Below are 13,908 nucleotides of genomic sequence, written 5' to 3' on the forward strand. Positions count from 1 at the left end.
TTTTTTTAATGAACATTTTATAATCTTACAAAATAACTGGTTGTAGCTATTTTACGTTACAATACAGTAGATCAGCTCCTTTCACTATGTTTTTTTTTAAATCAAGCTATCCTGTTGGGTGCTAACTGACACACTCAATAGTGATCACACAGAATAGATGAAGTGCCAAGTCCAATGCTGTATCATGGAGGAAAGGGAAGTAGAGAATCAAGCAGAGCTCTTTACTTCCTTTATTCATTTATTTTTGCCAGGATCTGTCCATTCATGTCACTCTGACTTCTCACTTGTGCTTCTGATCGGAGGCTACCTGCTTAGTCAGCTCTTCCTGGGCAACCTTTGTACCAGAGCTTCTAATTACTAGGAAACAGAAGAAACAGAGCAGTGACCCTGAAACAACAACAACAACAAATAAAGACCCCGTGGGACAGCTTCTCAAGGAATCTATGGGTAGGTAAGAGTAGCAGAATGCAAACAACCCTCTGAAGCAAATGTGAGTTGTTATCTTGGGATCTATAACATGGTTTATTGGTCCTTTTATTTTAACAGTGACCAGAATGGTTCAGAACCCTAGGGCCCAGGGACAAGGACTGAAAGACACTTGGGCAGCCCTCAACCTAGGGAATTTTCAAATACTGCACAGTTTTGAGTTGTACATGTTGCCAACAGAGAAGCAACTATTTTTTAAATGAAGAAAGAAACACAGGTGTCCACTATTACTCTTGGGAAGGGACTGAGCATAGACACATACTGGTGGACATCGTGAGCTCCATAGTTCTTGTGAAGGCTGTATCCTTGCTGTGCTGGATCACATCCACCATAAGTAAAACTCTGCCCAAGTCTCTGGATGGATGGTCTAAGACAGAGCTTGACACACATCCAGGAATTTGGATGTCCCCTCCTCTCCCCACAGGAAAACAAGTTTACAATGTGCTTTGTGTTTTGTTTTTTTAAATAGAAAATCTAAAGCTTTCCATGTTCTTTTCCATATTAAAGCCTATCAGTATCCCAGAAATAAATGTTAATTGCCTTCCCAGGGCTACATAAGCAAAGCTTATGAAGTGAATTATACTTAGGCGATAGTTTCCTTTATGGTTAGCCACAGACAATAGGGAATTTCAGATGGACAAACTCTGCACATGCCTACAGATAAATGGATATATATGGTTATATTTTTGATTTTTCATTCTACAATATTTTTCTTCATATATGATATTGGGGGGTCATAGGTTACTGTGGCACATAATATTTCCTTTTTGAAAAGCCATTGTTTCAGTGTTTATGGGAAGAGGCAAATAGCTGGTCAGCACAAAGAGCAGATGATGTGGAAACCCTGAAGTTGAGCTCTAAGTTTGGTTCTTGGTCTCTATTAGAGAAGAAACGGGGAGAGGCATGACTCATGTCCTTTTTTAAGATGATGGTAAGACAGGATGTTGAACAGAAACTGTTCCTTACTATCTCTAACTCAGAAACTATTTCAAGGAAAAAAAAACTTAAATTGACCACATGGCAAAAAATTAATGAAGATGGGATGCATATGAACAGAAGCAAGGTTAAAATGGCCATGTCCTGTGTAATTCATCTGAACAAGAGGAAAGACAACAAAATGGATCCTAAATAGTTGAAATTCTTCTTTCTCCCCACAGAGTGTCACCCTTGTTCCATGTGTTTCCATAATTTGCCCAACTTGATGCTATAGGTTTGCCCAGATATGATGATATAGGTTGTGTTTCAATACAATTTATGTCAGCCGCTGCATTGCTCAAAGAAGCCACTTTGGTCCAATTTGGAGACTTGGAACAATGGCCTAGTCTCTTTGTCTCGCTTCATCCCCTTAAACTCAAACTTGATTTCAGCCTGACCTCTCATCTCTCTTTCTTTGATCTTATTTGACCCCTTCCTTCCTGTCTTCCCACTTTAATCTCATCTCATTTCCAAAGTATTTTATCTCAGAAAATCAACAGTTGGTGATACGGCTGTGAGTGATGGACAGGGTTTGGACTTCTAACAAGGAAGGAGACCATCCACTAGATATGAAGAGTGTTTAAGTTCCTATCATCCTGGTATTTAGAGAATGAGCCCTAATAACAACTTTTTGACCGGCTGACTACCTGCCACCCACACTTTGAAGAGGTCCATATAGACAGCCCTGTCTTACCAACGCCAGCTGCACAATCTGAGAAATGGAGCAAACTTCATATGAAGTTTATGTGATAGATACTTATAAATCATTGTCTAGATCTCCTGATCCATCACACCTCATTGTCCATGTCTCTCTAAATTATTCTTCCAACCTGCATATCCTGTGAAGTGGGCTTGGCTTCCCGGTTATGAGAAGATGATCAGCTGACATGCTAGCATTGTGAATTCCATTTATTCTCCTCTCTTTTCCCACTTCCCACTCAACCTGCTAGTCTCTCTCCATAAAAAGATGGCAGAAAAACTGGTGTTTCTGTCCTCAAAGCCTCAGCATTAATTTTGGACATGAACTTCTCAGCAGCATATGTGGAACAATGGATAAATTTTTTAGCTTAGTAAACAGCAAAAAATATAATATTATAATATATTTATAGAATTATGTTTAAATACTCATAAAGAATTAATAACTAACCTTATGATTTAAGAGACTACACAAAAGAAAGGGCAAGGGCCAGTTTAGAGTAGACAGACCCTAAAAGATGTTAATCAGTTTGATACCAGTATTAACAGAGTGTCCTGGCAACTTCTCTTCTGATATTTTGATATGGATCTACACATTGGGTGGGGCTGAGCAGTTGACAGGGTGCAAATTGGGGAGTAGGTCAAAAGTTGAGGATAAGGTTGGGTAGAATAGAGATGGGGGAGGAGGATGCTGTTTATTATATTTCTCCTTCCATTTTTAGCCAACTGACATTTCAAAGAAAGTTTAGTTTATAATTCTTCACTACTCAGGCTACTCAATATATTAGTTGGCACCTATAAGCATCCTCCTCTGTTTCTAAACCAGCCATCTTATAATCTGCCTCCACTACATGGCCTCTCTTCTTCATTTGCCCCTTGTTTCCTCTCTCTGGCTGCCTCCAGGGTAGAGGAGGGAGGAGCTCGATCCCACAATTACTGATTTTCTTCCGCCTTGGGGTCTCGGCAGGTGCATTCATCCTGGTCACAGTTAGCAGCAAATGGAATGACCTAGGGGAAAGAAAGGCAGGTTGAAGTAACTCACTGTGTGTGTGTGCATGTGTGTACCAAGTTTCCTCCTTTTCTACAAGTTGGCCTTTCTCACTTGGTCCAGGAAGAAGTAGAGAATTGTTTGTTAATATCATAGAGTTGAAATGAACACTTGTGTCTCTCATTTATACATCATGTCATTTTAGACAAGATAATCACTCCTTGCTTGGCTTTTTTCTTATGTAAAGTGAGAGAGACAACAGACAGTGCTTGTGTGGTTAAAATAAATGGATGGGTTTACATATGTTGTCAGGCACCTATAATTAGTTTCTGTTAGAACCATTTCTAATATTCCCACTGATGTCTAATATTATTTTTGTTGCTGCCCTCAATATAACAAAATTCCTTAAAATATCAGGAAATATAAACACTAGTACTTCATATTTACTTGAAAGGCCAGAGGTTGAGTGACTTCATTTAGAGTAGTGACAATTAAAGCTCAGAATCTACAGGCTAGCTCTCTGACTTTGACTCCTAGGTGTTCTCTAGGCATTGAGACCATCTTTGACATCCTAAGAAGCATCATATTTTGTCTTACTTGAGTGCATGATATATTTTGGCTTGATTACCCTCCTTATACATAGTAATCCCTCTTCCATGCCAGAGATACTTCAGCAAAAGTTGGTCTGCTCCTGCTTACCTTGCTAGCAACAGATACACACCTCTTTTTGTGTACTCAAATGTACCACCAAACAGAACAGGACATTTTGGAAATATGATCAAAGTGGCTTGGTTTCCATGTTTTAATACCATGGAAAAGTAGTAAAGGTTATACTCTTTGGGCATTGGTTATCAAATATGATTTTTTATAGTACTAGTTCCACGTACATTTTCAGTGATGGTTGGACATCTAGGTTCGAGAATGGATGGGGCTGTTTGGGGAAATTTCCAAGCATATGTGCACATTTGATTCAAATGTGACTTAGTAGCCAAATCAACAATCGTGATTGTTGTATATATTGGCCCCAGGCACTGAAATCTGTGAACAGGTTTGCATTGGGTGAGGTGGGCTTGTTTGCTTTCCTCCTAATTGGCCAGGCCTTCCTGTGCAGGGACAGGTGCTTTGCCACATTCCTCTCACAACTGAGAATCAAAACTAGCTAGATAAAAACTAGGTTTCTGACTTTCTACCCAAAGTCTTGATCTGTTGCTCTTTGCTCAGAATTTATTGTTTTGTTTTTTTTTTAGACAAAAGAGGCACAGATTGGATAATCATGTGATAAATTCCTACGTGTTCTGTACTAAATAAATTAATACATATGTGTTGAGAATAGTGCCCTGAATATTGTAGGTGATTAATAAATAATTGCAACAAAGAGAGTATTCAAGTCTGCTTAGAGATGATCACATTAGGCATGTAGAGACATGAAAGGAAAGAACACCGGCATATTTCTGATTCATCAAGCTGGTTGGTCAAACAGCTTCAAACATCTTTGGAGTACTTAGATATTTACTCATAGCAGTACAAGATTTCAGCAGATTATCATCTAAGAATGAGTATAAAGCACATCAAATAAAAGGCTACTGCTCAGGATAGGGGCCAAAGTATTGTAGGTGGTTTGTAGAAGCCATTCATTCAACATGTGCTTACACTAGCCTATAAGGTGCTATCTAAGATTATTAGTTTAATTATGAAGATGGATAATAAACAAAAGCATTTTGTTGATGATCCAGCATTCTCAAGAGGAAGATACCATTATTATTCTGGCCTATAGAGTCACCTGGGGTGAGTATGAGACTTCCAGCCGCAAAATCTTTGGGCCACTGGATTGACAAATTAGAATCAGCGGTGAGAATACTGTTAAATGGCCAGTGAATATTTGGAATAAAGAGACACAATGTCACTATTTTCTGCAAGTATACACTAAATACCATGACGCTCAAGTTTAGAACCTCGAGTATTCGTTCATCATACACCATTAAGGAGAACCACTCACATCCTAGAATCTCCTTGTCTTCCCCTGAGTCCTAAGGGCTCTTACTTACCTTCTTGGAGGAGAGTGTGGAAGAGCAGCAGTCACCCCCATCATAGTGGCAGTAGGCCCGGTTGTTGATAGTGTCACACCAACCATCTGCTTGAAAAGGCTGTTGAGACAGAGCCAGAGGTCTCTAAGCAGCTTTCCTAGACCTCTCTTTCTTTCTCACTCACCTTCCCCACCCTCCAATCCAATCTGTAGAATTCTAGACAGTATGGGAGAGTACCCAAGGGCAGGACACATTCTCAAGAAGCTGAAAAACCTTGAAGTAAGAAAACTAGGTCTCAGGAATTGCCCAATGTTGCAACATCAGGTTCTGGCCTAGTTTAAGGTCTGGGATGGGTGGTTAAACTCTTTGACCAATCATTTTGCTTTCTTGAAGTAACTGGTCTTTACAGTTATATAGATTACAAACAGTCTCACACATCAGAACTCACCACCTTCAGAAAAAGCCAGAGTTCGAGGCAAGATTGGTTTTAAAACTCCTATGTTATTAGATGCGTAAAGATGATAAAAATCTCTCCAGGTCCCACAGCCAGGGTGAAACAGAATTTGGTTTTAGTTGTCATATGCTTTGGCTTTGCATTGCTTCTATTAAGCTAAAACCTCCAGCCCTTCTCCTGGTACACTGAAGTCTTTTTTATTATTAATGTTTTTTATTGTGAGAATACCGTACAGAGGGGTTACAATTACATGAGCAAGGTAATGAGTACATTTCTTATCAAGCATTGTTGCCTCCTCCTTTGTTTCCCCTTCCCATCTCTGCCCTCCCATCTCTCTCCCTCCTCCCTGCCAAAGTTGTAAAGTTCTCTTTTCAACATAGCATCTTGTACATTTCATTGTTGCAATGGGTCCACCTGTGAAGTCTTTATTTAAAAGTATTTGGAGGCTACAATGACTCAATTGATGGCTGTCCAAAGAGCAGCTGTCTGAAAATTGAAGACACCAGGGTTGAAAGTGGAATATTCCCACATATGCAGCCACTTGATGCACAGAAGCTAGTCCTATGGTCAGACTAGAGAGAACTAAGACTCTTCTTATTGCTGCCAGCTAATAGGAACCAAAGTGAGGAAGGGGTCCAGACTAAACCAGAGCTAATGGACTGTTTCACCCCAAAAGGGAATGTGTGATAAGAACAGCAGTTAAAAAATAATTCCGTGGGACTAGGAATGTGGTTTAGTGGTAGAGTGCTTGTCTAGCATGCACGAAGCCGTGGGTTTGTTTCCTCAGTACCACATAAACAGAAAAAGCTGGAAGTGGCTCAAGCGATAGGGTGCTAGCTTTGAGCAAAATCAAGCTCAGAGACAGTGTCTAGGCTGTGAGTTCAAGCCACAGAATTGGCAAAAATTAGCTTAGGGGCTCAATACATTGCTTTTACACAGCCAGAGCTATCTCTGAAGAGAAACATGGTCCCATTTTGTCCAGGAGGTTCTATCAGCCAGTCCATGTCTTTGAGAACATTGGCTGATCACCATTCTGAGCAAATGCCCAAATGCAAAGGCTTAGGAAGGGTCTTAGGGTCAAACCCCAGAATGTAGAGTTCTGAGGTTACTTTCTAGTTTACATGTTCCATTCACTTTCTCTTCTCTGCTCTCCTGAAATGTCAAAGAGAAAGATTATTTCCTAGTACACTGGGCTTTGATGAGATAGACCACTCAACTCAAAAATGGCCATTAAATAATTTTTAGCAATTGAGTTACATCAGAACAAGCGCATCCAAGTTATTACTTCGATGTTTGATTTATTCTATGGGGTCCTGAAGTCATTTGAATATCCCATTCCAGCTGTGTACCAGTTTGCCAACCACTGGAAAGCTGCTACTTGTGGGTGGATCTCAACTCAACAGCTGTCCCCCAGCTGTACAGCAATGTCTATTAGGAGGAAAGAAGCAAAATGAATTGTTTTCAACTCAGGCTTCACTGGAATAAAAGATTTCAAGATGAGCATATGTCTTTAATACTTGAGCCATTTACCCTGGCTTTAGAGAACTTGGAATAACTATACAGTCAGGACTTGGGTCAAAAATTGCAGCCAAATGATCAGAGATGAAATACAACTAGTGCATCCTTTGCACCTATGGGTTCTCTGAGAGGACCACCTACAACTTCTGAGGTTTCCCAGAGTTTATTTTCTCTTTTACAAATATGTTGGGAGTGCCTTTGACACATCCAACATGACATCTGTTACTTTCCTTCCAACCTTGACTCACTGGCAAAACTTCATCCCTCCTTCCTTTCTTTTCCATGTTATTATCTATAAAAGTCCAAAGGAGCTCCCCAAATAACATGTTCTTATATATAGCAATATGCCCTTCCTAAGGCATTACTAAAGGTATCCTAGATATCTTTTCATAAGTACAGCCTACACTTTGAATAAGTTTAGTAAAGAATCCTGGATAAGCTTTCTTTGCAGAGTTTATAGCAGGAATGCTTTTCATCTCAACAACTCTAGGGAAGACAAGTCAAAAAGCAACCACAGCCTAGGTGACCTGCTCAAGGTCCCACTGAGCTTTTATTGTGAGACCCTCAAATAACGTCCTGAAGCTTCCTCCTTTCCTTCTCTTCAAGGATCATCAGGGAAGAGAAGAGGATTTATAAAAGAGACAGAAATACAGAGAAAAGATCAAAAAGTCCCAAGTGTCTACTGCACTATATACCTATTAGGATTAATTGATCCCCACCCTTGAACCTGCCAAAAACAACCACTCCACCCTCAACAAACAGTCTCCTATGGCAACATGGGCCTGGGAAGCCCAGCAGCTTGAATCCAAAGTTACAAAGGGGGAAAAACTAGGAAGGGAAAAGTGAGTAATTGATCTAAAATTTGAAAGTATCTGAAGGCTGAATGTAAAGGAGATTTTAAATCTTAGGACTTAAAGGTGTTGGCCTCAGGTCATGTCTCCTCTTTCAGGAAAGATTCCCGAGAGAGGATCCCACGCTTGGTTTCTAAGCCCATCTTGATGGGGCTGAATTTCACCATTCACTAGTGAACCTCACCTACCCTGTAACAACAGAAAATGATGTTCCATGAAAGTCTACTTTTCAAATTCCCTAAAGGAATAAACTGCTAACTCTCATTGTATCTATGCTGATGAAAAGAAAAAAAAACACTCCTTAGAAAATGCGTGTTTATTTGACATGAAACTACTTACAGAGTAAGTATTTGTAATTTTCATTATACTAGAAGGTGAGCTTGATAAATTTGTAGAGACCAACATGTGCTCACATACACACACAAACACACATACATGCATCATACACAGACACACACACAGGCACATGCATAGACATATATGCAGATATACACACACAACCTGGGACTTATCTTTGAGGCAAAAATTTTAAGCCCTTAGAATTAGCAAAAGTGCCAGGTACCAGTGGCTCATGCCTACCTACTCAGAAGGCTGAGATCTGAGGATCACGGTTCAAAACTAGCCTGTGCAGGAAAGTCCATGAGACTCTTTTTCTCCAATATACTACTCAAAAAAAGCCAGAAGTGGTGCTGTGGCTCAAGAAATAGAGCACTCACCTTGAGCAAAAGAAGCTCAGGGACAGCACCCATGCCCAGAGTTTAAGCCCCAGGATAGGCAAGAAAAAAAAAAGAATTTAGGAAAAATAAATAAATCAGACTGCCTGGATTAGTCTTCTTGTAATGTATAAGCTTTACACCTACTTTAGGTGTTACTCTAAAGCTCATGCTGCCAGCTTCCTGGTGGTAGTTGTAGTCTGAGAAATTGAGATGTCAAAATAACTGGCTATAAAAGAGGAAGTAAAAAGAAGAAAGAATGTTATTCTATATGACCTCTACTACCTTGGAAATTACCTAAGATGAACATAATTTCCTCTTTATGTATAATTGCTATTATTACAGGAAAGAACTCTTACGATAGGATGAGTTCGACCCCTCTCTGTCCAATGGCATTTCCTATTTCTTTTTTTGCACATTTTTTATTGTAAAAATTTTGTACAGAGGGGTTACAGCAAGGTAATGAGTACATTTCCTATTGAGCATTGTTGCCTCCTCCTTTGTTTTCCCCCTACCATCCCTTCCCTCCCATCTTCACAACTCCCTCCCCACCCCCGACACACACTGTGAAGTTGTAAAGTTCATTTTCAACATAGTGTTTTGTATATCTCATTGTTACAATGGCTCAACCCATTTAAGCATTTTATTTTTTCCCTTCCCCTCCCCAAGCTGGAGAAGTGTATATACAAGATGCAGGGTACTGACATCAGGGAGGAACATACAAAGAAACAAAGATATCGCATGGTACATTATAAATACGTTAGAAACAATAGCAAGAAAGAAAAAAGATATTTGTATCCCTATCTTAGGGTTCATTTCACTTAACATCATCTTATCTGGTCATATGTACATAGCTTTTGGCCTTTTCTGCTTGTCCTATACATGTACTAGTTATTGCAAATAAGGGAAACCATGGGACCTATTTTTCCCCTCTCTGTCTAATGGCATTTCCTATTTCTTATGGTTACCATAGTGACAGCCTTGGCGACAGTGGCTCTCTCTTTTCTGTGCTTGTAGTTAGCCATGTAGTTGCTCAATATTCTTTACTCTCTATCAGTATCCATAGCAGGTACTGTTATGAGGATAAAGAAAGAGTTTAAACATGGTTCTAGCCCTTGAGGAAACCCACTGAACTCTATCTTAGCTGAGTATAGTAGCTCAGTGTTAACATTAAGACACAAACATGAGAAAAGGATCTAACCTACATTCCATAAGTAGGGTCCTGAGGGCTCTCTTCTGTAGAATAGTGGCAGGAAAGAATTTCTCACATAATGACCAGTTTGCCTCTTCTCTTTTTCTCTTTTTCTTTCTCTGCCCCTTTCCTTCTTTCTCAGCTGGGCACCAGTGGCTCATATGTATAGTCCTAGCTACTCAGAAGGCTGAGATCTGAGGATCGTGGTTCAAAGCCAGTTGAGGCAGAAAATCCCTGTGAAACTGGAAGTGGTCCCATGGCTCCAGTGGTAGAGCGCTAGCCTTGAACACAACAGAGGCTCAGGGATAGCACACAGGCCCTGAGTTTAAGCCTTACAACTGACAATAATAATAATAATAATAGTAAAGATATGGATTTTAAAAAGGTACTTTCTCTTTCTCTCTCTTTCTGGCTTGCTCTTTTCCATCCCCTCTCTCTCTTCTATTCCCTACCATGAGATAATGCATCAAGAGGGTCATCAGCAGATGCTGATCTCTTGATCTTGGACTTAGCCTCCAGACATGACGTCAGCCAATAAACGTTTATTCATTTTAAATTACTCAGTCTTGGTTGCTAGCTACAGATAGACCAAGGCTTTATAGTTCTGCTCAGTATGATTATCTGAGCTTCCCACCCAAAGGCTTCAAAAATCATAAAAATTGAAACCCTGTTTCAAGCAAAACTTGGGAGGTCTTAGAGACCTCTCACTGATGCTTGGTTACTAGAACACTACCTGCTCATCATTAACACAAAAAGATAACACACGCTGGCAACAGATCAGGAGCAAAGGGAACTCTTTCCTGTGATGGGAATGGGACTCAGGAAAGTCCTTATGGACAGTAGTATGGAGGTTCCTTGAATCATCATGATTCAGCAATCCTGCCACAGGGTATACATCAGGAAATAAAGCCACAATGTTTAAAGAGAGATTTATATTTTTGCTTGTTTGTTTGCTGGCTTGTTTTCAAGGAGTATAGACAGATGAAATCCAAAAGACAGATGACATCTTGAAAACTACTTAGTACCCAATCTCCTTCTTACAAATGAGCAAATGGAGCCTTAAAAGGTGAACTGTCTTGTTTTCAAGGCTCGTTAGTGGCAATCAGTGAAAAGAGCCTAGATCTCTTCATTCTGGATTTTAATATTCTTTTTGCTATATTATACTCTCACTTTCTGATGAATTGTACTCATCTCAAAAAATTAAATTTCCTGGGGTACCTCCACCAAAGAGGCTTAGGTCTGCAACCATTAATTCAAAATGAACATAGCAATCCAATGTAAAGATAAATAGGCCATATAGTTAATCTAATTCTCCTGCACCCTTATAATATTACCTCTCTTTGCTTCAGGTGTGGGCAAGATTTATCCCAAATAAGATCCCCAGCACTCTAGTTACTCTGAAGATTGAGGCTTGGTAGACCCACATTCCGTGGAGCCTCGCATTCCCACATGTGCTAGCCATACCAACAGGTCCCCACAATCCAGAAGCATTGATTTCTGGGGCTCAGAGTATAAAAGCCAAGTACTTTGCTCCTCACTGCAGTCATATGGTGAAACAAATAAATAGAGTTGTTCCACTCCTCCAGCTTTCACCCCCTTGGGATGGGAGGACTCCAATGATATCACATTTGTAGACTTGCTACAATCATTTTGGAAACTGTAAAATACTCAGAATAGGTATCTTGAGGTGGACCCTGCAGGAACAATTTCTTAGATATCTCATGTGGAAAATTTTGTCTACCTTCTTGGATCCAAAGGGTTCTTCCAACCTCTGGGATACAACAGGATATTTTGTGCACACCTGTTACAGAACTTCATATTCTGAAAGACTATCAGATCCTATCATCTTTGTAGTTCCAGCCAGTAGTGCCATGCCAAGCACAGCATTTCCCCAGCAAATAACCATTTGCACAGGTTCCTCCCTTTTATTATTCCTCTAGAATAATTTTACTAGGTATGTTGCTTTATGAAGATCACAAAACATAGACTCATCTCTAGCTTTTAAGAATACCCAGTACTTTTTTTTTCATTCTTTATTATAAAGATAGCCTTTGGAGTTGAGAAAGATTCATATACGTGCATACTAATTGGATAGATGTCTTTCTATGTTTTATCTATTTTTACTAGAAACAGAGTACTGGCATACACCTATTTCTGGAGGTTGGGAGAAGTAACAGTACTTACCATCTGAATATTCTTCTGCTGTCAGCCATCTAAAATGATGAATAAAATTTGGCAATACTCTTCCAGTTCCAGAGCTTAGATCTTAAGAATTGAAAGGGAATTTCTCAGGGACCAAATCAGAAAGAGACTGAATATTAGAACAGAAAGAAGACACTATACTATGACTCCCATGGGAATATATGTAAATCTATAATCAAGTGATTGATTCAGGAATAGAGGACTGGATCTGGGGCTTTTACAAGGTGGAGAATTATAAGTGACCCTGTTGGGAAAAGAAGACTCTTTTCCAGGGCTGATATGAAATGCTACAGTCCTATGTTAATGCTGTTTCTGCTTACCAGCCCTGAAGGTTTCATGATTCAAATCCATCATAACTCAAATCCAGACCCTGTCTAAGTCAGTAATTGTTAGGATGCCATGGATGCGCTCATTTAGCAGATAACAGCAAACTTCAGACTATCCCCTTGAAGGCCAGTTGATTAGCCAGTAGTTTTAAGAAAGACAGTGAAGATACACATACTGTTGGATCGCTGAAGTGATGTCTAGTCTTGTGGTCTTCTATGGAGTTCTGGTCCATGTGTGGTTTTAGAACCTCTGTGTAGGACCTCAAACTTCTGCTTGTACAATTTACCACACCAAGTGTGAAGGAAAAAGTATTTCTGAAGGGCTGCATGAAATGTCTTACAATCAGCTCATCTAAATTTGATTCAAGAGCAAAGCAAAATTTGACAATGAAATCAAGAAGTAATCTCCACTGAGAGAAGTAATTGAGATAAATCGAGATGGAAATAAAAATCAAGCAAAATAAAATCAAGTGACTACTTCTTTCATTTATAATGGTTTAAAGGCGCTCAGAACTTAAGAACTCTTGTCCAACAAAACATTACAAAATATTACAACCAGAGAGCAAGCTGGTTAAGAGCATGGAATGTGGCGATAGACAAGCCATGCTCAGACCCCTGCTCTGCTGCTTTCCAGCTATCAGAGTCTGAACAGTTTACGTCACTACAAGCAGTAGTCTTCTTCTGGTAAGCACATGACTCCCTTGTCTCAAGACATGGGACAAGTAAGCAAAGGAGGTTGAATTCTTAGCACAGTCCTGAGGCACAGTAACCACTCAGTAAGTCAGCATGATGAATGTTTCAGGGAAACTTCTGCTTTTCCTTTCACAGTGAGCGAGTTCCTTGCAAATAGACTCTGGTTAAAAAACCCTGGAGATTCCATCACGAACACCTCAGAGGCAAAATCATGGCTATTGTTATCTTTGATAGTCTTCTTCCCATTTGTCTCCCCCATGAACACACATTTGTGAAGGAGCATGGGTCAAGTGCATGAGAAATGAGTCTAGGACATGGAAAAACAGAAGCCAGGGAAGGCCTGCCTGGGCTCTAGAAAATGTCAGTCTTCAAAATCATCATGATGACCTGGGTCTCCTAGCCTATGTGAAAACACAAACCATCACAGACATCTCTTCCCTGAAAGATATGACAGAAAAACAGAAAGGCAAGAAAACTTTCTGGATTTCCATCCAAAAATAATCTCCCTTTATCCACTTTCATGTAGCTAGAGTAGTTAGAACTCAGAGTTATACAAATTCCCCAACTCAGGTTCGAATACACCAACCTACTCCACATATGGCTTCTGCTCAGAGCCCAACAAAATCCAATATGACTGGTGTTTGCCTACAATTCGGCAGGCGCAGACAGAATTGGTTATGAATGGCAGCAAGGACAGGATAGTTAGGGGAAGATTCCAGTGGAGTTCGCATGTCTCCATACCAGAACAATGTTGGTCCAGCCAGAATTCCTGCTCCTTAAGGTAGCTAGG

At 39.9% G+C, this 13,908-nt stretch overlaps 1 protein-coding gene across 3 annotated transcripts in view; it reads right to left on the minus strand.

Moving 5' to 3' along the window:
- The window catches only part of Pappa2 (pappalysin 2), a 221,801-nt gene continuing 207,893 nt past the window's right edge, over positions 1–13,908 (minus strand). For all 3 annotated transcript variants that reach the window (XM_070034409.1, XM_070034410.1, XM_070034411.1), the window contains 2 exons: positions 5,191–5,289; positions 1–3,165 (listed from right to left, as the gene is read on the minus strand). In XM_070034409.1, coding sequence (XP_069890510.1) covers positions 3,091–3,165; positions 5,191–5,289 — 174 coding nt within the window. In that variant the 3' untranslated portion in view covers positions 1–3,090. The remainder of the gene's footprint in view (positions 3,166–5,190; positions 5,290–13,908) is intronic.

The sequence above is a fragment of the Dipodomys merriami genome, unplaced genomic scaffold (genome assembly GCF_024711535.1).
Source record: "Dipodomys merriami isolate MVZ:Mamm:240054 unplaced genomic scaffold, mDipMer1.0.p SCAF_24, whole genome shotgun sequence".
Taxonomy (NCBI): Eukaryota; Metazoa; Chordata; class Mammalia; order Rodentia; family Heteromyidae; genus Dipodomys; species Dipodomys merriami.